At 44.6% G+C, this 23,408-nt stretch overlaps 1 protein-coding gene across 10 annotated transcripts in view; it reads right to left on the bottom strand.

The window, feature by feature from the left end:
- Positions 1-23,200, bottom strand: part of WNK2 (WNK lysine deficient protein kinase 2) — a 121,997-nt gene extending 98,797 nt beyond the window's left edge. For 9 of the 10 annotated variants that reach the window (XM_061473027.1, XM_061473022.1, XM_061473030.1 and 6 more), the window contains exons 1-2: positions 22,973-23,199; positions 21,863-22,669 (exon numbers count right to left, since the gene is read on the bottom strand). In XM_061473027.1, coding sequence (XP_061329011.1) covers positions 21,863-22,642 — 780 coding nt within the window. In that variant the 5' untranslated portion in view covers positions 22,643-22,669; positions 22,973-23,199. Of the gene's footprint in view, positions 1-21,862; positions 22,670-22,972 lie in introns of all 10 variants that reach the window. The other variant, XM_061473029.1, reaches the window with a different exon arrangement.
- Between the last annotated feature and the right edge of the window lie 208 nt (positions 23,201-23,408).

Raw genomic sequence — 23,408 nt, forward strand, 5'->3', positions numbered from 1 at the left:
AACAGAAGGAGAGCTCTTCCTCCTGTTTGTTTTTTAAATAGCAAGCACGCTCTGGAAAACACAACGCTGTATTTTTACAGGTATGTTTAAAACCCAGTTTGCGCGGCTGCAAACCTGACCTGACTTCAGGATACAGCAGACCGTTAAAAGTTAAAACCAAACAGCAATTCACAAGCAGGAGGAGCACTTATGAAACAGATATTTCCAAATTACAGCATTGGTTGGAGCTGGGGGGGGTTAATATTTCTCTCTCTGAAGTTTCTGCGTGGCATATTACAGGTGTTGGCTCAAACCTGAACGGTTTCACAGTAAGGCTCCTGACTTTGGGGAATAGCTCAAGCCCTTAGCACAAAAAGTTCCTTCTTGTGGAAGCCTCTGACATAAGAGCTTGTGAGGCCAACTGCAGGATATGCCAGGTAATCTGGTTCATAAATTGAACACCCTTCATCTTAAAACAATCCGAACTCTTGTTGTGCCATTCAAAGCAAAGCTGTCCTAAAACCTTACGTCTCTTTGTTTTAGGTTACTCAAGACCAGTTGACAAACACTGTTTCCTAAGCCAACTTCAGCCTTCAAAGCTCTTTTCCTTCTGGTGAGTTTTCCCTCATTTCGCATTTCCACAGAGCTATCCCCTCTTGGTTTGCCAGGCTAACTGAACTAAAGTGTAGCCTTACTTTATAAGCAAGGTTCTTCATTCACTTAATCACTCTTGTAGCCCTAACACAACATGTCTTTCCTTCCTGAAGACAGCGACCACAACTGTAAGGGTAGTTTCTGCACCCAGATAAGTTGCTGCTTCTCTTAGGCGCTTGATTCCTCTATACACAAAATGAGGACATCTTTGGTGGGCTATTATTTGAAGCTGCATACACTTAACACTATCTGAAACCAGCTCAATGCACTCTTAACGAAATAAATGCAAATATAACTTTGCCAACAGCCCAATTCAAAAATTACTTATGACTGTTTTGTTTAGGTTGGCTCCTGACCAAACCAAACCAAATTTGCATAAATGATGCACTGACTGAAATAACAGGGCTCACAGGACTCACTAGATCAATATATAAATGTAAACCTCTTAGCCCTGCATATGTGACCAATACCAAAGCACAGAAAAAGACAATTGCAGCAACTGGGTCTGGAAATCACTGGGAAATACCACTAGTCTACACCGCTCCTGCAGGACAGGAGCAACGACTTCTGAATTACTCCTGACAGACCTGCCCACCAGCACCAGTGCGCACCCATACAGAATATGTCAATGCTTAACTGCTCTTAGTTGCAAAGTTTTCCCCTTTGCCCAACCTAAATCTCCCCGGATTAAACACAGTTTCATTTTAAGTCCATCAATTCTTTGCCTGAACATAGTGAATCATTTATTCAACTCCTTTTTCAAGTAAGTTTTACGGGTATTCTTCAAATACCTTTATCTTAAAGATCTTCACCTCAGCCACCTCCTACCCAGACTGGACAGACCATGTCTCACTACAAGCAATGCACTCAAGATCTCTGCTTGCTGTTGTAGCCACATGCTGGATTCTGACTGACTAGTCCACATCTTCTTTGAAGTGAGATGAGGTGGTTCACACCGGATAGCATGCTGTTACTTATACAAGTGAATTGTCCAACATCTTATATATTCATAGAATCACAGAATACTTAGGGTTGGAAAGGACCTTGAGATCATCCAGTTCCAACCCCCCTGCCATGGGCAGGGACACCTCACACTAAACCATGGCACCCAAGGCGTCGTCCAACCTGGCCTTGAACACTGCCAGGGATGCAGCATTCAAAACTTCCCTGGGCAACCCATTCCAGTGTCTCACCACCCTTACAGGAAAGAATTTCCTCCTTAGATCCAATCTAAACTTCCCCTCTTTAACTTTTAACCCGTTACCCCTTGTCCTGTCACTACAGTCCCTAATGAAGAGTCCCTCCCCAGCATCCCTATAGGCCTCCTTCAGATACCAGAAGGCTGCTATGAGGTCTCCACGCAGCTTCTCTTCTCCAGGCTGAACAGCCCCAACTTCCTCAGCCTGTCTTCATACGGGAGGTGCTCCAGTCCCCTGATCATCCTTGTGGCCCTTCTCTGGACTTGTTCCAACAGTTCCATGTCCTTTTTATGTTGAGGACACCAGAACTGCACACAATGCTCCAGGTGAGGTCTCACAAGAGCAGAGCAGAGGGGCTGTTGATTTTCATGTGCCTTAGCATGCCTTCCAGGAGAATATGCTCCAAGATTTTGCCAGACACAGAGGTGAGACTGACTGCTCTGTAATTCCCCAGGTTATCCATATTAAGATCGGGAGACTGTGGAACACCACTTGAAGGCAGAGTTCATGGCTTGCAACCCCAACCCTCACCCCCCGATATATATCCCAGCTTTTTGAAAGAGCAAAGATTCAGTAGGTGTTTCACACATTCTTGATTATTATTAAATCTGAAAACTAGACATCATTTCCATGGTCAGCATCCAGTTGAGGTTAATATGACTCTTCAGACTGTGAGCTATTTAATTTACCTGTGAGATCTGGAACACAATACTGCCCTAATCTATTTTCAGGAAAACCTCGTGGGTATCCTGGTGTGCTCAGTCTGCTTTAGAACTATGAGACAAGGCACCCCATTTAGAGGCAAAAGAACCCATACAAGCCTATAGGCACTGCAGTACTTGGGATATTGATCTTTAAATAGAAACAGTGCTCAGAAAGGTTTGAAGAGGCTCATACATCCCAATTAGATGCCCTCCTAAACCAGTGCCTCTGAGAGGTTTGCGCTGCCCATTCTCACCAGGACATCCTTTCCCAGGCACTGAGTTCACAACCTCATCCTCTGGGCAGGCTCACCCACAGCACCAGCACCACAGCTGTGCTGTACATGAGATGCCTCCTCTCATTTCCCACCATGCAAGGCAGACAGGAAAGGTCCTGCTCAGCAAAACAGCTGAAGAGCAGCACAGACCCTGTGCCACACCAGAAAGGCAGAGAAGAACACCTGGAGATTTTCCACAGCTCACTGCGTATGTAACATACATGAGAAAGAACAATTTGGGCAAAATATTACCCAGAAGGAAGAAGCCCTCCAAACCCCACCTCACATTAAAGAATAAGGTTAGCTTCAGCTCAGGTGGAGGAGCAAGGGAAGGATGATTCAGGCAGTCCCAGGAGAGAGGAGATACAAAGGCATCCCTCATCCTGACTGCACATTGCCCATGGTTCCCAGCTTCTAGACTTCTCCGTCTCCACAACCACCCATCCCCATTTACCTCACCCCTTCATTTCTCTCCTCCTTCCATGCCATGCCCCTTGTGATCATCCATTCATACAGTTTATCTTCCCTTGGAAAACACTTGGAGTGCCTTCACTATTTTCTGCTGCACTGACATGACATTATTCCCTCCTTACCTCTCAGAGAAAAAAAAAACAAATCCAAAAACCAGATCAGTGTAATGTGATTTCCAGAAGTGGCCAAATTCAAGCTGACACAAGCTGGGTGTATATCAGGTTCAAGGCTACTGCACAGCCCATTGGGGCAGAAAGCCCTCAGTGTGCCTGACATGGAGGCAGTGCCATTTCCATGACTTACTCATCCAAAGACCTTAGTTAACTCTTTCCTGAATTGCATTTTCCTTCTGCTGTGCCTGAAAAGTGGTGAATATGGTACAAACATTTGGGGATCAAACAAACAAACAAGGTCTGGAATAATCCCACTCTGTGTGCTGGCATTTAATGCTGAGCCTGCTTTCCTAAGCAGTCACATTTTAGTTGTCCTACAATTTGCTAGCAGATGACAGTACTTGTTGTCCTTTATATCCACATTATATAACTGTGCCTCTGCATGTGGACGAAGCTCTCCAATATCAGCTTTAACCACATTTTCCCTTGTACATTCACAGCAACTTTGAGAGGAAGGAACATTAGGAAGTCAGTCTCATGAATCATCATCTTGCCTTAATACCACACAGGGCCATGCTTTCAGTCTGCCCACCAAGAGGCACAGCCTCTGCAGAAACAACACATGCAGGGTGGGGAGAAAAAGCCCTAAGAGCGGTCTAACCTGAAGCTGAATTTTCAGAGCTCCATTAGACTTCCCCCTTTCCAAACAACTTTAATGATTCACCTGTCTGACCATGCCAGCAGAACAACAAAGGAGAGCAGCGCCTGCAGGGCTTACCAGGAGCCTGATGGCCAAAACCACCAAGAACTCAACCACCACCCACTGATCCCATTGCAGCTAGTTTGCCATCCCTGAAGCACCTACACAGCCATTGCTGAGCCAGCAGATTTCATAGCAGATAACCCAAGTAATTTTTGCTTTCTTGCATTGCTCCACGCTTTGCCAGACTCCCTCTTGCCGGAAACTCTGCCCCATGGATAGAGGTTGGTCCAGCATTCCCTGAGCAGCCTGTCCCACACACCGTGTGGAGAGGAGGAGATACAGAGGCCATTTGGGGAGACAAATTCTCAGCCTCTGCTGTTAAAGCTCCATTTCTGATGATTAACAAACCCGCTGAAATTCCTCCAAAGCCAATCTCTCTGCAGCTCTGCAACAGCTCAGAAATACTGTTCTTTTATCATAGAAGAATCTGTGATTTCTTTTTCATAGTTTTAACTTCATACAGAAGATTTTTGTTAACTGAAGTGCATCATCCAGCACAGCCTAGTATGATGTGCCTTGCTTTCTTTTATTATAAAAGTTGGATTTCAGGCATAATAGTTCATTTAAATTATTATGTAAAGTGAGGAAATAATTTCTTCACCCAATTAAAATTGAAGGCTCTTGAGAAAGAGAAAGATGTGCACTTAAATCCAGAACAAAAGACATCCCTTAACTGAACTAACACAACAGAGCTCACCCAGCCTGAAAGAGGACTTGGAAGGAACTACAGAACTAGGTCTCTTCAGAATTGAGGCAATAAACTTAAACTATAACAGATCCCTTACAACAGCATCAGCAAGAATAGCTACCTGGAAATAAACTGATGAAGGACAGCAAGTTATGGTGGGTAAACCAGGACATGCCTCAGTGTTTGCCAGAAACTTAAACAGAAAATACAAACACCAAACAAATACAAACACCACAAACCAGAGACCAAAAGGACACACACTTAAAGGAAGCCACCACAGGCCTGTTTGTATGGGTTTGGAGGACTTGCAGTTAGACTGAGAAAAGGATATAAGTAATAATTTTCTTATTGTGGCTGTTATATGTTGGCTGCTGTTCCAAGGAAAGACTGATTAAATACCACATCTGTTTGGTTGGACTTCAAATTAAAAGCTCTGTGATGACCTTTCATTCCCAGTAGGGTGTTTTAGTTGGTTTGGTTGGGTTTTTAAAAAGTCTATTAACTACATTAGGTCTTCCAGACCATTACCCTGAAGAAAAATGGTTTCAAATGTAAGAGACAAAAATAGGATTGGAAAGAAATACATCAGCAGAGATTTGGCCTACAAATTCAATTCACAAACTCCCAGGTTCCCACCCTACAGATGACCGAGGGGAGCCCATGGCCCTGCTGTGATGGCCCCAAAGCCCTGCTCTGGTCCAGAGCTGGCGGGCACTCTGGCACAACCATTCCTGCTGCCACCGGCAGCTTTCGACAGGCAAGATAATTAAGGTGCCAAGAAGAAGCAAACACGAAGTCCACACACCATAACATTAAGACATTTTACATGGAGATACAATTTTGCAACTTACTAAACACACACAAGCAAACTCTTCCAAAAACCTGGCAGGCTCAGCCTTTAATAGGTTTTAATATTTCCAACTAATGAAGCTGCCATGGGAAAAGATGAGCCCTAATGTGCAGTTTTGAGCGGAACCAGGAAATACAGGTGTAGGAAGTAAAATGTCCTGGCCTACTGAACTTTAAAAGGTTAAAAAAATAACCAAGCCTGGGAGAGTTTCTTAATTGCATTTAAATTCCCATAGCCTTTTATAGAGCTGGAGAAATGCAAGTAGAAGATGTCGGGAGTCTTCTCCCTGACAACCAAGACGAGGCTGGCTGAAGAAATTTCTCTTATCACACCCCTTTCTCCCAAGATGCTTCCATGGGAAAAATAAACTTTAATTCCCACTTTAATAATACACATGTGAAAAGTACGATAGAGGTGCATTTCAGGTGCCTGCTCCCAGCATAAACACCCTGTAGCTGCCAGCCACAGAGCCACTACATGCATTTCTTACCAAGGAAGGAAGCACATCCCAGCATGTGCCAGGTCAGCCCTTCCCACTCTCTGCCCCAACTATGACATTAAATCCCAAAAGTTTCTCCTTACCCCTTTCCACTCTTTCAGTTGACCTGATCTGATAAATAATCTCTGGTATTCCCCTGCTGCACGGCTAAGAAAGAGTGGTGGGCAGCCTCCCTGGAACCATTACTATCAGCACACTATGCTGAGCCTTTCATTTTGGCAAACGCTTGGTTTTCATCAAAGCTCTAGATGAGAAAGTTTTCAAAGAACACTCAGCTTATATCATGCACTTTGAAAACCTGCAGCCCTGATCCAGCTCTGGGGCAGCAGCACAAAAGGGACATACAGCTGTTGGAGAGAGCCCAGAGGAGGCCATGGAGATGCTGCGAGGGCTGGAGCAGCTCTGCTCTGGAGCCAGGCTGAGAGAGCTGGGCTGGGGCAGCCTGGAGAAGAGAAGGCTCCTGAAGGGGAGACCTGAGAGCAGCTCCAGTGCCTAAAGGGGCTGCAGGAAACCTGGAGAGGGGCTTTGGACAAGGGATGTAGGGACAGGCCAAGGGGAATGGCTTTAACCTGCCAGAGGGGAGACTGAGATGAGCTCTTGGGCAGAAGCTCTTCCCTGTGAGGGTGCTGAGGCCCTGGCACAGGGTGCCCAGAGAAGCTGTGGCTGCCCCATCCCTGGCAGTGTTCAAGGCCAGGTTGGACACAGAGGCTTGGAGCAAGCTGCTCCAGTGGAAGGGGTCCCTGCCCATGGCAGAGGTTGGAACTGGATGAGCTTTAAGGTCCCTTCCAACACAAACCAGTCTGTGGTTTTGTGAAAGAATATAATTTAGTTTACTGCAAATATAATTCCTTTTCTAAAAGTTTTCAGCTTAGTCCACAAGACCTGTGTACAGGTTGGAGCTTCAAGAGGTTCCAAGTAGCTGTAGTTAAATTCTAGGTATCCCAGAAAAGGGTGCTCAGAGTATTCAGCAAAGGACTTCTTGCAGGAGGAGGCTGGGTTGGTCTTGCCAAGAGATTCAACCAATTTCGAAAGTACTGAATGGTTTGAATATCATAAATAATAATAAAACATCAAAATCTAGATAAGGATTATCATCCCATATAAGAACACCAGAATGTGTTTAAGACTGATGAAAAACTTAAAAGTCACAAAGTGATCTGCTTAAAGTATCTTAAGCTTTTTTTCGTAGGTTTTCAAATTTTGCAATTCTAAGAGCAATTTATTTAGTGCAACAAAAGTTCTAGCACAGCCTTCCTTGAGGCTGCAACTTCATTTTAATGATCAAATTTCTCAATCTGCTAGCATTTTAAGAGCATGCTAGCACATGGTCAGCACCGTCTTGTACACAGGATTCAAGAGAAAGCCAGTGTTACCAGTTGTGGTGTAAAGAAACGGTTAAAATATTTGTAAAAGCAGGTTTAGGTAGAAATCTATCCAACAAGTTCACAATCCACCTAATTCCAGTCCAGGTACCTTTTAAAGAAAGCACTTGAGAATCCACTAACCAAAGATTTTACTTTTATCTTGCCTCATTTTTTAAACATACAGGCATGTTTTGCCTACCTGAACTGCACAATATATTCTGCACCACTACAGTTAAGAGTGCATATACTGCAGTTATTTAAAAACCCACATACTTTAAAGGGTCCTTGAACAAAGAATAATACTCATTGCAATGATCTTACTCAATACTCACTAAATTCAGGAGGACATTGCTGATTTTAGGTTCTTGCATTTCTCTCACTTGTACAAACATTTTATCCATACTGATTACTATTGCACATTATTGGGGGGTTATTTTTAAAGTAACCCTCACATACATCTCATGGATGTGCAGTAAGTAAAGACCAAGGAAACCAAGTAAACCCTTTCCATAAATATAAAAACAAACAGCAACCCAGCAGGTGACACCGAAGTAATCTAAATCAAATCAAATCACAGCACAGCCATTACTTAATGAATTCCCCACTCCACTCTCAGCACTGTTACCAGCTATATCACTTCAGCTATTTAATAAGGCTTAACACTACAAAATGAACCCAGATAGCAGCTATAACGCTCCTTAAAATGTCTTTTTAAAGAAAGGTAGAATTACTGAGTTTTTCCCTGAAAAGCAGAGGAAGCTTTTAAGCATGTATTTTTGCCTCTGAATTTGGGGTTAAGGAGAAGTCTATCCACTGAACTGCTGACTCTCTGGCTATGCTGCATATATATATGCAAATACACATATATAAATGTATATATATGTATTTGCGAATATGCTGATTTTGCATTGTGTCTTCCTTTGTGGAGATTACAGCTCAGTACAGGCTTACTTACTGCCACTGCTGTGTACTGTATATAGAGTTGGTTTTGTCATCTCCCTTCAATCATTCACATTAATCTTGCAAGACAACACTCAAGACCTGCTACCATCACACCACAATCAATGCAAGGGATTGTTTCAAAACCAGGTAAATCTGCATGGTGATTTTGGACAGACCCACGGTAAAAAGCTACTGCTCTGTGAATGCTACTATACTTCAAAATACATAGCATGCTTAAAACACAGGCTGAATATAATGCTTTTTGAAACACATGTATAAACTCTGGCCCAGGGATTCTAAAACTTTGATATGTGAGCACCTTAGAAATACTCTATTTTCTGTTTTAAACTGAGCTCATTAAAACAGGTGAACAGGCTTTCATGACCAATTACTCATCTGTCTTAGATCTCTAAGAGTAATTAACATTTCAGCATGTTAAGATCTTCCAGCTAAACCAGTCCTTCCATTTTAACATCCATGCAGTTAAACACTGTTTTGTCACATATTCTAGTTCTTTGACCCTTAAATATGTATCCTCTCAGAAAAACAGATACAGAACTGTACTAAGTTGATGGAAAAACTGAAAATGTTGCTCAGAAGTGATGTAATGATGATAAACAAGGAGTGGTTTTTACTTAATTCATCTAGGCTGAGAAATGACTTTAAAACAGGCTTGAAACTCTGTGTCCTCTGCATAGACTGCAGTCACCCTCCACTGTTACACAAGTGTGTTCTTTGGGGCACTGTATAAACACTAGAAATAGCACAGGCTCTGCCAGGCTGCCAGTGGGGCACAGAAGAGCTCTGCCTCAGGAGCAGTAGGACCCCAGGCCTCCCCAGCAACGTTCTTGCTGCCACCTCCATCCCCACCGGACCACTCTACAGGAGCAGAGCAGCATCTCTGCAGCAGGACACATGCCACCAGCACATGCTGCAGCTCTCCTTACAGTGCTCATCCCCAGTTCCTGGGAGTTTGGCATTTTTCAGAGACTTTAACTTAGGAAGAGCAAGACAAGGCCAAGAAAAATCCTCCCTTCCAGTTATTTCTAGTGGTTGACAGAAAAAAATATAAATAAACCCAAAGGATGGTTTTCAGCATTTATTTCTTCAGGAAATAAGACTACACTGATGCTGTGTGTGTATCTACTGTTACTCACAATACACAGTAAACTGGGGTAGTGGATCACAAAAACAAAGCACCTCGTAATTTTGAGGTAATCCGATATAAAAGGGAAAGAAAATTCTCCAGTTGCTCCCACTGCAGGAAAAACAGTAGAAAAAGCACGACCTTAGTGTCTGTAAAATCCATACATAAGCACATTCAGAAATAACCAAACTGGGAGAAGCAGTTTCACAGGGAGCTCGCATCCTCCTAGGTACCGAGGGCTCCAGCTACAAGATGGTTTCATCAGTTACCCTGTGACAGAAATCCATTATGAAATATACACTATATATCTTTCAAGATATAAAGACTCTAAGAAATGACAGTTCTCTCTTCCTGCACAAGAAACTCAGTGAAAATGTTTTAATGGCTTCTTTCCTTTCTTTAACAGAATTCATTAATTACAATTTTGTATGATAGGATGCAATAAAAGCACTAATAATACAAAAAAATACACAATATATTAATTTTATCAAAGTTTTTCTTAAAAAAAAAAATCCCAGCATTTACAGTATGTGTACTATTTAAACAGGAATTGCAGCTTCAGAATTGGGGCACCTAAGCACCAACAAGGCAGTCAGATTACCTGTATCAGTCATTGTTAAAGACCAGAAATAAACCATTATTGCTCAAGAGGTCATAAAACACCTTTATCATATCGTCTCATTAGATGCCAATTCATTTTCCTTTATTTCTCTGCAAATTCCAATTTCCACATCCCAGGTTCATCAGGGTTTTCGGAAAGATCAGAAAATACTACAGCTGGCACTGTCAGCCCCACTGCTGCACAGAGCAGCTGCCCAAGAAAACAGCATGCACAATGGGAGGACTGGGAAGTGAAACAGTGTTTTATGGGATTAAGCAAAGATGACAGTTTCATGCAATTGTGAAGATGACCCCCTAAGAAAAAAAGGGGCATGAAAAAGGAACAAGTGTATTTATATATACCAGAAGGTCTTAAAGAGCAGGGCCCTGTCCTTGTAACTTTTGGGGTGGTGGTAAGGAACACGGAAGAAAAGAAATGAGGAGGAAAAAACATTAAACTGCTTTTAAAAAGCGTGCTGGAAAGTTTTTTTTTTATGAAGTAGCACCTATTTGTGATAAAGACTCCCCAGAAAAATGCAAAGCAATGCAGGAATGGGATGATGAAACACCCTGTAATCCTTCCCTAACCTGTAACAAAACCAGATCAGCATCAGTCACACCCCCCCCCCCCCCCCCCCCCCCCCGAGAAATTGTGGTTCAGCAGCAATGATCTCATGGCTGGGTCCTAGGTTAGCAAGCTGTGCATTTCCTGTTAGGCCCTGTTCAGGCAGAGCTAACCCACCTCCTCATCACAGACCCTCCAGTTTCAGTCATTCTCTATCACCATCTTCACGCTATGAGATTCCCTCCTAACACGGACCACAGTCTGACACCTGCTAGAAATTGAGCTGTTCAGTAACATCACAGAGAAAAATATGGCTAGTTATTAGTGTCACAAAAGTCAATAACCACCCCTAGCCCCATTTATGTGCAACAGTTACTTTTGAATACCCCAACTCTATCATTTCAAGTCTCTCATTTCACACACAAAAGTCCAAAACCAAAGTTATTTAGAGGAGAAGTCCCCTTTGAAGCCCATGCGTGAATGGCACTAGCCTGTTCTCCCCCTCCTTCAAGCCACCTAAGAGATAACTCTGAAAAAGTATACACACACTTTAATAAATGAAGCTTCATGTTTAATGCTTTGATGCAAAGGCACAAGAAAAACAACAAGGTGGTTGGTGACATTCAACATGGCTTCACTAATGGCAAATCCTGCCTGACCAGTTGAGTGGCTTTCTATGATGGGGCTACAGAATGGATGGATAAGGGCAGAGCAGCTGACATCAGCTATCTGGACTTCTGCAAAGCATTTGACACTGTCCCACATGATATCATTCTCTCTAAGCTGGAGAGACATCAATTTGATGGATGGACCACTCAGTGGGTAAAGAACTGGCTGGATGGCCACATACAGAGGACCTTAAAGCTCATACAGTTCCAACCCCCCGCCATGGGCAGGGACACCTTCCACTAGAGCAGGCCGCTCCAAACCCCATCCAACCTGGCCTTGAACACTGCCAGGGATGGAGCCTAAAAACATCGTAAAGGTTGCCCTGTCTGCCTTTATAGGAACCAGCCCCAGATGCCGAGTTCACCATCCACCACCTGGTGTAGGTCTGAGACCAGCCTGAACAGAGAGTCCTTAAGGTCTGAAATGGAGTCTCCAAAGTGAATTTTCTATTTAAAGACCAAATGAGCACTGCTACTTGACACCAATGGGGCTCGGCAGCTATCAGTAGCCTAGAAGAACTTATAGGTCAAACTTCCTTTAGATAACTCCAGTCCTGTTCAAGAGTCTCCCACACATCTGAAGACCAGCAGATTATCAGCAGCTTTCCTCTCACTTTTTTAGAGGGAAGTCACAGAAAAATACCCCTATTTGTTCCCTGAAACAGTGCTGAGAGCACTTCAAATTAATTATTAACAATTAACAAGGACCTTACAAATAAGTCCCAAATATCACATTCTCTCTCCCTGCTTTTCTCCCATCTGCCTTTGCTGGAAGCTCATCACAGGCTTCAGTTAGGCTGAGCTGCCACAATGCCTTTTTGAATTCATTAAGGCCAATGAAAGATGTTACACAAGTTGTTACTGCTTGTGCAAGAATAAAAAGAATATCAGAAGCCTGGAGTGCAGTGGCCTGATGCTGCAGCCCTGGGAGCAAGTGCAAAACACACCACACAAGGGAGCACATAACCTGAAAAGACTTATAGATGGGCTACAAGCAACCATTCCAGGCCATTCTTACTGATTCATTTTACCCTGTATCCTGTGGCTTAATACAAGTGGTTGTGTATTTTTCCTCTACTTCTACTATTAATTTTTATATATGCACAAACATTAAGTACGTAAATAGCCACCCCCATTAGTTATGTTTGTGCTGTTTGCTAAAGGACAAGATAGTCTCATCCTCCATTAATAATCAAAGGCAATACGAATTTACTGTAATTGAGAGACAAGCAAGTCCATTTATTAGTGCAACACTTGCTTTATTATGTATAACAATTCTCAAAACACACTGATAGGAAAGAGAAACAAAACAAGCCAAAATACGCATAACCATGGCAACTGTCCTTAATTCATCAGTAAAGCCTAGAACAAAATAAACCTATTTGGAATTGGTTTTACAAGGTCTAGCTCTCGCCAAAAGTTTCAGCAGAGCTCTGTACAGGCCTGGAGCAATGAGATACATCCACTGGAAATTGTGATCTCCCCCTCACCAGTGTTCTATTTTCACAGGCAGGATTGATTCTGCTCAGCCAACCACCACAGCTGTATTAGCTCCAGCAAGCACAATGGGTCACCCAAATGTTGCCCTGATTGAAGAAAACCCAGACAGCATCAGGAAAAGCAATGTTAAAATGCTGCTTACTGTGCAAAAACCTGGAATAAACACTGTAACTTCACTCCCTCAAGCATACACCAGCAAGAGAAAGGAACACCCATTGCAGAAGCAGACACAGGTGATGCTGCCTTACCATGCCTTTGTAAAATACTCTGTTCTCAGGAGGCGGTGACCAACTGCCTTTTACACTTTTTAATGAAAGCTGGTTTTATAGAATACCAGTAAGGTTTGATTATTTAGGTAAAGAACCTTCCTCCAGCTCCTCAGGCTTACTGGGATTTTGGCAGTTTTAAGAACTTGAATCCCCAATGGTGGCATTTAGACAAGCACAGGAATACACAAAACAACATTCCTGCGCCTGGTGCAGAACTACAGTTTATTAAGGCCCGTAGTTGGCTAAAAAGTTAACAGAAAAGGTAAAATAGCTCCCCTAAAAGCATAAACATACACAGAAAAAAAAGAAATCAGCATTCATCTATGCAGATTTACATTCAAATCCTCCAAGTTAGGTCAAAATCATTTTAAATAGTTTTCAGAACTGGACTACAGCAGGATTATCGGAGAGGCAAACTGGGAGTTTAGTAACCAAATACAGTACAGCTTTCCCCAAAAGGCACCGCAGAAAAGGACCAGCACCACAGAAACATGCCCACTTCCTCTCATGTTTTCATCTTCTTAGGAAAAAACCCAAACACTAGGAATCAAAGCCATGACTTTAAGCTTAACCTAATCAAAAATTACATTAATTCAAATTAACTTGGGTGAAGTGCTGCTGAGATTTATGATAGGATCAAATACTACTTAAAACGTGTTTCATTTTCCCTTAAGTCAGCAATGAAGATCAAATTCAGAAAGAAATGGCCAAATAAAAAGCCCCACACATGTTATTTGAGCCTGCTTTCTCCTGTTTCCCTCCAAGTTTATGAATAAGTGTTTTGTATCCCTCTGTAGCAAACAACTGAAGAACAGATGGTATTAGATCTTAAGTTACTCTTTCCTTGATATTTTAAATGGGATGTATATTCCCATAATATGGCATCTCATTTTACCCATTACTCCCGCCGCATATTTAACTACCATATTACACAGCCATTATACTGTATTAACACAATAAAGCAAAATTATTTTCCAGTAAATCACTTACTAAAATCTGATTGTCTATACTGTGATACCTGGTAAGAACTAAAACGCATGTGAAGCTATATGGAAAATTCTTACAGAGGGAAGAAATCCCCTCCACTCCAGAAATCCACTTATTTGAAGTAATGCTGTAGCCACAGTGGGGTCAGACAGGATATGGCATGTTTAGTAATACATTTTTAGTATCAGTTTTTTCTTAGAAAGCACTGTTGGGATGAGGGTGAACTGAAAACCCACATATTTAAGACCACTCAAGCCTGTGAGGGAACATCTTCCGAAAGTAATATTCAAGATGACTCCAATTATTTGAGTTCACTTATTTTTCTTTCAGGGATTGAGTAGAACTGATACTACCACAGCCCACTAACTGGTTAGATCAGGAGTAAGCCAAGGCACTGCTGACAAGCCAATCTAGAAAGTTTTTGGTACATATTTTATTGTCAACTGACTTAGAGTTCTAAATTCATCAATCCTCACATGCAGCTAGCTGCCAACTAAGATGCTTCCTAAGGCTTAAAGCTGTTCACTGACCACAACACAGGTGATTGCAGGAGACACAGGAGAACAAGCAGGACTTGCAATCTTCTCCTTGTATCAATTTCTCAGTGTCTTATCTTTTACATAGACATCATCACCTGCAAGAAAATCAGAACAGCCCAGAAGCTATGCAGCACTCTGGAATTCAGAATGGACAAATAATTCAGAACGGACAAAATTCCCAACAAGCAAGCTGTTCTGGATAAACATCATGAGAGAACAATGATTTGATTCAAGGATATGGGAAGCTGCTTATGAAGATTAGTCCATTCCAGAGCAATGGATCAATCTAACCCATGAAATAGGCTCTACTTTGTGGCTTATGTGGAAATTAGATTCAGGGAGAGCTACGAGTACTTTTAGGGAAGAGAGGTATGGACAATGAGGGCACACACCTTCCTTCTTAGAACATACTGAACAGCTCATGCTCTTTCACCAATTGATCAAAGCCTTTTTATTTGCCCTGCTGAAGTGAGATAGAGGCAAAGAGGAGGCAAGGCTCTCTTCTCTAAACATAAAGGAAAATCACCACACCAGATCCAGCAGAGATTTGAAAGTATCATTCATCTTGCAGTTTTAACAACTGGTCCAGACTCCACTGCAGAAGAGGCTGCAGCCATTCACTGATGCAGAGAACACAACTGTAATACTTGCTCCTAGCAGAAAGGCAGCCTTCTCATTCCAGAGCAGGCAGAAGGGCAGGAGGAAAGGATGAGTTGGTTCCCCCATTTCAGAGCTACACAGGAATAGCAAGAAACTTCATGAAGGTTGTTTCTAGCCAACTTCTCAACTCCACAAAAAAGACCAAATTTCCCCTTCCTTGCCAAGCCAGGTTTCAGGCACACCAAATTGGGATAGAACCCATGTTTTCCAAAAGGCCAACCTCACTTCAGGAAATAATGCATTCTCAGATGTAACTTCAATTTCAGATGTACAAACTTAAGACAAAAAAAAGAGTTCTGTCTCTGCATGACTCTCGGATATTCATAGAATTCCAGCATGTTTTGTGTTGGAAGAGACCTTAAAGCTCATCCAGTTCCACCCCCATGCCACAGGCAGGGACACCTTCCATTAAAGCAGGTTGCTTCAAGCCCCATCCAACCTGGACTTGAACACTTCTCCAAACGCTACTTTCATTAACCCCTCTTATTTCAGAGCAAAGATGTCTCTTCCAACAGGAGTTCCAAGAGTCGTGCATCTCACATAACGTGCCTTTTTTTGTCCTTTCCTTATAGGTATAGGCTGTCAAGGTATCATGCATCAGCACTTAACTTTTAGTCATATTTAGTTTGTATTTATCACCAGAACTACCTCAGAACCTACTGAACACACATGGAAGTATCATGCTGCCAGCAATCAACAGCTATATCACAGCAAGTCTAAACACCAGACTTCCCCTGATCGGACAGTTGCAGCAAGCTCTTCTCAGCACTCAAACCCAAACCTACTATTCCCATAGGGTTCCTAAAGCACAGGAGATTTATCACTACCTATCTCCTCAACAATCCCTTCATACATGATCCTTACAGGGATGGGTAGATCGAGTGTGAAGGCCCCAAAGAATCACTGTTCCCAACCTCTGCAGCATCTCTGATCTCTCAGAGCATGCAAACACACTACCTCTAGAAACCAGCAGCTACATTGCTACTGCCCCCCTTTAGCACATTATGAGTGCCACTGAACTTCCTTCAGACCTCTGTTACACCCTAATCACCAGACAAGATCATAAATGAAAGCACATTATAGACACCAGTCAGACTGCACATCAAGCAGAGGCATTACTAAGATAACAGGTTGCAACATCAACTTCCTCCCTCCCCACCCCCCCCCCATCAGCTGTGTGCAAGAGATGGCCAAAGGGACCAGAAATACCCTTTACACCAAGTTCTGATATTACTTTATTCCCTCTTACAGCAACTGGACCCACATACATAGCATGAAGAGTTTTACCAGGATTCAAGACCACACAACCAATCTGCAGGCAAAATGTACTCAAAGGCAAAAGAAAGGAGCCTTGTTTGATTCAAAAGCAGAATCAGAGTTTGACCCAGCTCTATTTACTGAATTTGAGAAGCAGTCTATTAATAGTTCACTACCATATCCCTATCCTGCTTCTGTGTCAGGGCAACAGCAATATTAACAAACACCAGTGATACAGGCAAATGTTTTTGTATTGACACTGTAAAGCAGAGATAAACCAATTATTTAGATTAAAATAGAAGTCACTATCTCATGAATTAACTCAAAACAGACAAAATCAGTCTCAGAGTTAATTTAATATGAGCACACAGCAGTATCAGATTCAAGCTTTGAAACAGTCTCCCACCTTTCTTCTCCCAAACAGATTTTCTAAATCATTCTGTTCATTTACACTACAAAGTTTACTCAGTCAATAAATTAACATCATCAAGAATAACCAGCTACTGTTGCAGCATCAGATGCATGCTGCCAGCCAACAACGACACTACAAAAGCACAGCAGTGAAAATCCTGAACAAACCAACAATAAACCCTGGATTCTTGATACAGGGGCACAGGACATCCTCCTTCCACATCGTGTCATTTCGCCATTTGCTTGACAGCTAAAGCAAAGTGAACTTGCTTTAACACTGTCCATTTTACAGGCTCCCACATTCAACCAACAGCATCTGAGCCATGAACCTTGGCTATCACTTTAAGCAACTACCACAGATCTTCAAGTGGACATAAGATGGAAAATACCACTTCAAAATTTAAAATCAATAGATACAGGCATCATAGCCTTCTCTCACACATAAGGTAACACACTTAACAAGCTGCATGCTTCTCCTCCCTTCCTTCACTTCAGCCAGGCATTTGGTTTCAAGGAAAGATTATCAGCCTTAGAAACAAAAAATAGCAAGTTCACATAGGTCTAGCATTAATGATTTTAACTGCCCTTTTTATTCATCTTACATAAAACAAAGCCTAATTTCACCTCATGTCTAGAATATTCATGCCATACTAAAAAAAAAAAACCAACAACAAAACCAGTTATCTGCCAATCTAGATGAGCTTCTTGTCTAAGGAGTAAAAACTAAGATCGAGAAAATAAATTACCTGTTCCCATATTAATCCTGCATATGTATCAAATGAGAGAAGGGTTCAGAAATGCACCCACGTTTACAACTGGATTTCCAGTAAAGATCCATGCCCTCCAAAACTGAACATCACAGTGATTTGAGCCACACAATGTACTTTTACGTGTTTGGGCCATTTGAAAAACCCAGCAATGACAAAGTGCCAGAAAACAGTGCAATCAAACACTCCTTAGGGCAGCATGTCTATCTGTGGTTGTTTCACCATTACAGACCCCTTGGTGTGGTGGCCATTTGGAAAATGCTCTCAGAGCTATTCTAATACTCTTGATTTCTAATTTAAGCTATATGGGCAGGGAAGGAAAATTGACCTCTGCCTATCCTTCACCCTCACATACCTCCTTAAATACCTCTAACATCCAGCACCTGAACTGACCTCTGTCCCAGGAAGAATCAAGGACTCCCATGCATTCTCACAGAATAGGTAGAGTGAAGAACAAGCCTTGGGCAAAAAGTGGAAAAGCCTGGCTTCTCTGCAGTGCTCACCAACGGGCATTTCTCACCTTCCCACCACAGGTACAGCAACAGCAGGATAAATCCCAGCCTGGTTTGGGTTGGAAGGTCCTTAAAGCTCATCCAGTCCCAACCCCCTGCCACAGGCAGGGCCACCTTCCACTAGAGCAGCTTGCTCAAAGTGGAAGATGAGACAGTCCATCCTTTCCACATTTTCAAAGATGACTACAAATTAAATACAGTCAAACAAGTTAAATATTCATACTCCAAGCAAAACCATAAAGTACAATGAGGTTTTTACATTTGAGATAGTATCAGGTCGGACTCTTCTGCAGTTTCTCTGTATGTTTCCAGAGGGAAATAGGATGGGGATTTTTAAACCATTCATCTAAAAAGATTATTTGGCTTGGCAGCAGTAGATTGTCAGACCCCTATCTTCTAACATTTTACTTCAGAGTGCAACTCCACACAGCAGCTGTATGCCACCAATTAAAATTAATTATAGCCCTTGGAAACTTTAGGATGCAAACCCTTCCAAATTGCAAGGGCACACTAATTCTGCTCCAATACTTCAGTTTCAGGAAGGAACAATAAACCCATTTTCTAGCTAGAATCTGACTATAACTTTTCATGTCTTCAGGCAGCTCTAAACCCGAGATCTAGTCTGGTTGGCATTTGGAGCCTACCCTAATCCAAGCTGCGATTTTGGTTCTGAACCCTAAGCCATCTTTGCAATAAAATAAACCCATGGAACAAAACCAGCTCACAAGGTTTTTGTACACACAGACAGAACAAAAAAGACACAGGCAACAGTACAACTGGGCTGAAAAAATGCTGAGCCAGGACAGAGGATTAATGCCTGCATGCAACCTCGGTGCCATTAGTTTTTAACTCTCCAGCTCTACAAGTAACAAGCACAAGCGCATCTCCACAAGGAAGACGGTACAAGTTACTCCTGGTTTTCCACAAAAAAGGCTCTGGGCTGGGGGCTGATGGTGTAAGGTTGCAGAGGAAGTCATTTTGTCTTCAACAACATGGTGGTGGTGGCGGCTTCCAGCCTTCTGCTATGTCTGAACTTAACATTTCTACAAAGAAAGAGACAAAGGAGGGCATATCTAACTGACACTGTTTACATAAAGACTTTCAAAAGTGCCATGAATCAAGTGACCACTTGATAGGAGCCTCTGAATGTTTTCCCAGTAAGACTCCATAACTAAATTGAGAGTACTCTACAAGTCAAAAAGCCTAAGACAACACACAGCTATTCACAACTTCTCCTAATTGCTTCCTTCATGGAAATTCAATCTAGAAACACAGGCTTTAATCCCCATGGTGATTAAAGACTTCTGTCATTCAGCTGGCCTTTCTCAATCCAGACCCAAATACTGGCTTTCAAAATTCTCACTCCATCTCAGGGCACCTGGCCTCTGGCATCACCTCCAAAGCTGCAGGCAAACAGGAGAACCAGCAGCCCACACCTACCTCTAGAGAGTCACACCATTTTCTCTAAATCAGTCAAATAATAAGAGTTCTCTTTCCATAAATTCTGTATTAAAGTGAAAATATCTAGTAGTAAGATCAGATTAAGCTGGAGCACACATAATGGAAACCAGTAGGGATGATGCAGTTACTACAAATTATTCCTTCACATGCAGTCTGTTCAAGAATACCCAAACAACTAACTAGGAATACAATGACCAATCACCAGGCAAGCTTCTTGCTGCGATTTTCCCCTCCCAATCTTTTAGTTGTAAATGACCCGATACCCTGTGTTCTCCCACACATCTGGCAGTCTTTTGTAGTTAGAGCTATTGTGTTACAGAAAAAACATTGAAAATCCACCCGTTTCAGTTCCTCTACTAGAGCTCACTGAGAATGTGGCACCAAGATGAATTCCTGATCCACACAATGGCTGTGCAGTGACAGGGCTGGCTTGTGCTGGTCAGACTCGCATCTGACCAACATCAGCCCCTTCCTGCGGGAAAACTTCCCCTCTGATAGCATCCCAGTTATTACTCACAATGAATTCAGGCTGCCAAGAAGGATACAGTTCCAAGAAGAAGCCAAAGCCCAGGCCTGCCCACAAGGCCCTCCTTCCAGCAGTGCGCACCCCAACTCCCTTTTATATCCTTTCAGCAATGCCACAGCCTCTCCCATTTCCCTACAAGTCCTGCAGAATCCTTCTGGGCCAGGGAGAGAAAGGGGTTAAATCCCTCACCACCACTCCACCATGTCCTCAGAGCTCTACTTTGCCCATGTTCTGCATCCATGTCTAATGAAACATGATGATGAAGACCAAGAAGTGCTCCCCATACTTCTTAAGGAAGCAGGGCTGTGGGGAGTTGTGATTGTGTAATGAAATCATTAGGCAATAAAGATGTGCTGTGCATCCACCCCCAGCTCTGCTAGTGATTTACAAACAGAATGGGCCACCATTAAAAATAAACAATCAGGAGCTCCAGCTTATTATACCACATTATTTACATGCTATTCTCAAATACTCTCATAGGCCGTGAAGCTCAACCAACCAGTAGAAGTTTAAGGACCTCAAGCTATGACTAAGAGTTAAATCGCCTAGTTCCCACCAAAAATCACATATTAACTCAGACTAATAGCTCAAGGAAATAAAAATGGTCTTCGGTTCTCTTAGATAGTGCCCATTTGAATGGGACGTAACAGAAGAAGCAGGAAAAAGACAAAATCTTCACCAAAAAAATAAGCGTATACTACCATAATTTTTACAGAAGTGAGAACATATAAGCCAGAGAAAAGCGTAACCCCTATGTCCAAAACCAGCAAAAGACAGTTACCTAAACCTTCACTGTCTGCTGGTATTACTGGATACTTCTCTCCAAAGAACTAGACCTCAAATCTTTTATTTAAAATCTTCCTTTTAAAAGATATTTGGCTAGGCAGGTCTTTGATCTAACTGAAGGTACTTTTGGAGGTTTAATTCACAAGATCTGGCAACAATCACTTTTTCAGGGCAGGTGAAAGGGCAAGGCGCAGCAAATCTTCCACCTCTACAAGAGCATGATGCATCAATGTTTGGAGCAAAAGGAAAGTTCATTCCTGCAAATGCACCTTACGTTCATTTATGTTTGGTGTCTTTTTAATGCAGACCTGCTTCTCCACTGCTGCTAAACCAAGCTGCTGCTCCCTGAGGGGCCAGCCTGAAGCACAGGTCAGGGGTAGGGAGGAAGACTAGCCCAGTTTAGCTCTTTTTGTCCACTGGGAGAGTGACTCACGACCTCTCTATACGATATGAGAGGTCTTGTGCTCACGTTCTTCCTCTCAGCAGGCAGATCCCAGGGCCGAGAGGGTTAAGCCTGGGAGGAGTGTACATAAGGTGGTAGATTCAGAGCCAATGAGATTATTGCGCTATAGTTAGACACTGGATACTAAGCAATGGTGACTATAAAGGCTGCTCAAAGCTGAGCTCTGTAGATGACAGCGGCATGTTGCCCTTAGCTTCTAGGCTTACAAAGCAGAAAAAGCACAGGAGGATGAGCTCAGCTTACCTGAAGTTCACACCACGCGACTTCCACCCACGTCTCCGTGTCCAGACCCTTATAGACCGTTTTGAAGGATCCCCTCCCGAGTTCAATATCAAACTTTAGGAACCTGCCATCCAGCGAGGTGGCAACCGCTTTCATATCAGCCTCCTCCTCCTCGGGCTCCTCTTTCTTAGCCTTGCTCTGATCTCTGGAAGCATCCGCCGCCTCTTTCCTCTCCACATCTCTGCCAGGTTCCTTCTGCTCCTCGGCACCCGCGGCGCTGCCCGGGCCCGGCGCTGGTTTCGGCCCGGCGGCAGGCTCAGAGCCCGGGCAGCCCGGCTCCGGGGACCCGTGTCCCGCCTTCGCCCTCTCCGCAATTATCCTCCGGGTTTTGGGGAGCAGGATGATTTTCCTCTGATGCTCCGACTCGGGAAGGTCGAACGCGGGCTCCTCCTGGTCCGAGTCCACCACGCTCCTCCGCAGGAAACGCTGATGGACCATTTTGGGGTCCCTGGAGCTGGGGGCGCGGGGCGGTGGGGCCGGTCCCCCCGGGGCACCCGGCATTGCAGCAGCGTCCGCGGCAGCCCCGCTCCTCCTGCCACCGCGGGGGCCATCAATATTCATGCTCGTCTCCGCAGCCGGGGGAGCGCCGGGCTTGGCAGTCGCTGGAACCTGGCCACGGCCGCCGCCTCCTCCTCTGCCTCCCCGCCGAGGTGCCGATCTGGCATCGCCCCCAGTTTCCATGAGGTCTGAGGTTTCAGCGCCCGCCGCCGCCCCCGGGCTGGGGCAGTCACCGTGGTCCATGCCCGCTCCGGGCCGCCCCACCGCCACCTGCGAGGGGCAAGGCACAGCACAGCAGCGCCCTGACGCACCGGCCACTGCTCCCCGGCCCGCGGGCACCCCGGCCCCGGGGCTTCTAAACGGGAGGGCTGCGGCGAGCCGGGCCCCCGGGCTGGGCCGAGCCGCAGCCGCCGCGCTGCCCGCCCGCCCCCCCTCCCCGCCCGGCAGCGCGGCGGCCGCGGGTCCGGGCAGCCGCGGGGGTGCCACGGGCTCAGGTGCGCGGCGGAGCCGCCTCACCTGCGGCGGGAGCTGGCGGGGCCGCGCACAAAGGAGCGTGCGGAGCCGCTTACTTACGTGCGGAGCGGGGGGCTACCGCCCTCAGCGCCATGGACGGGGATGAGAAGGGCGGCGGAGAGAAGGGGCGGGTACCACCGCCTGTGCGCCTGTCTGGGTGTGCGCGCCGCGGAGCGGGTGCCGGGGGAGCCGGCTGCCGGGGTTCCGCGGCCCGCCCCTGCGCTCTGCAGCACGGCCCTGCCCGCAGCGCCGGCCTCCCGCTCCGCTCCGCTCCCCACGGCTCCGGGCCCGCGGAGCGCCCCTACCCGCGGCGAGCCCTGCGGCAGCCCCTGCCGCGCCCCCAAGGGCGGCCCCAGCGCGGCCCAGCCCCACACCCGCCCCGCAGCCGCGCTTTTGTCAATGGGAAGCGCTCTCCGGCGAGCTCCCAGTTAAAGCACCGGCGCTCGGCGGCCGCCAATGAGGCTGCGGAGGGCGGCCCCCCGGCCCGCCCCCCCGC

This window comes from Pezoporus flaviventris, unplaced genomic scaffold (assembly GCF_033815535.1).
Source record: "Pezoporus flaviventris isolate CSIRO_AGI_PZ_B2104156 unplaced genomic scaffold, CSIRO_AGI_Pfla_v1 ptg000073l, whole genome shotgun sequence".
NCBI lineage: Eukaryota > Metazoa > Chordata > Aves > Psittaciformes > Psittacidae > Pezoporus > Pezoporus flaviventris.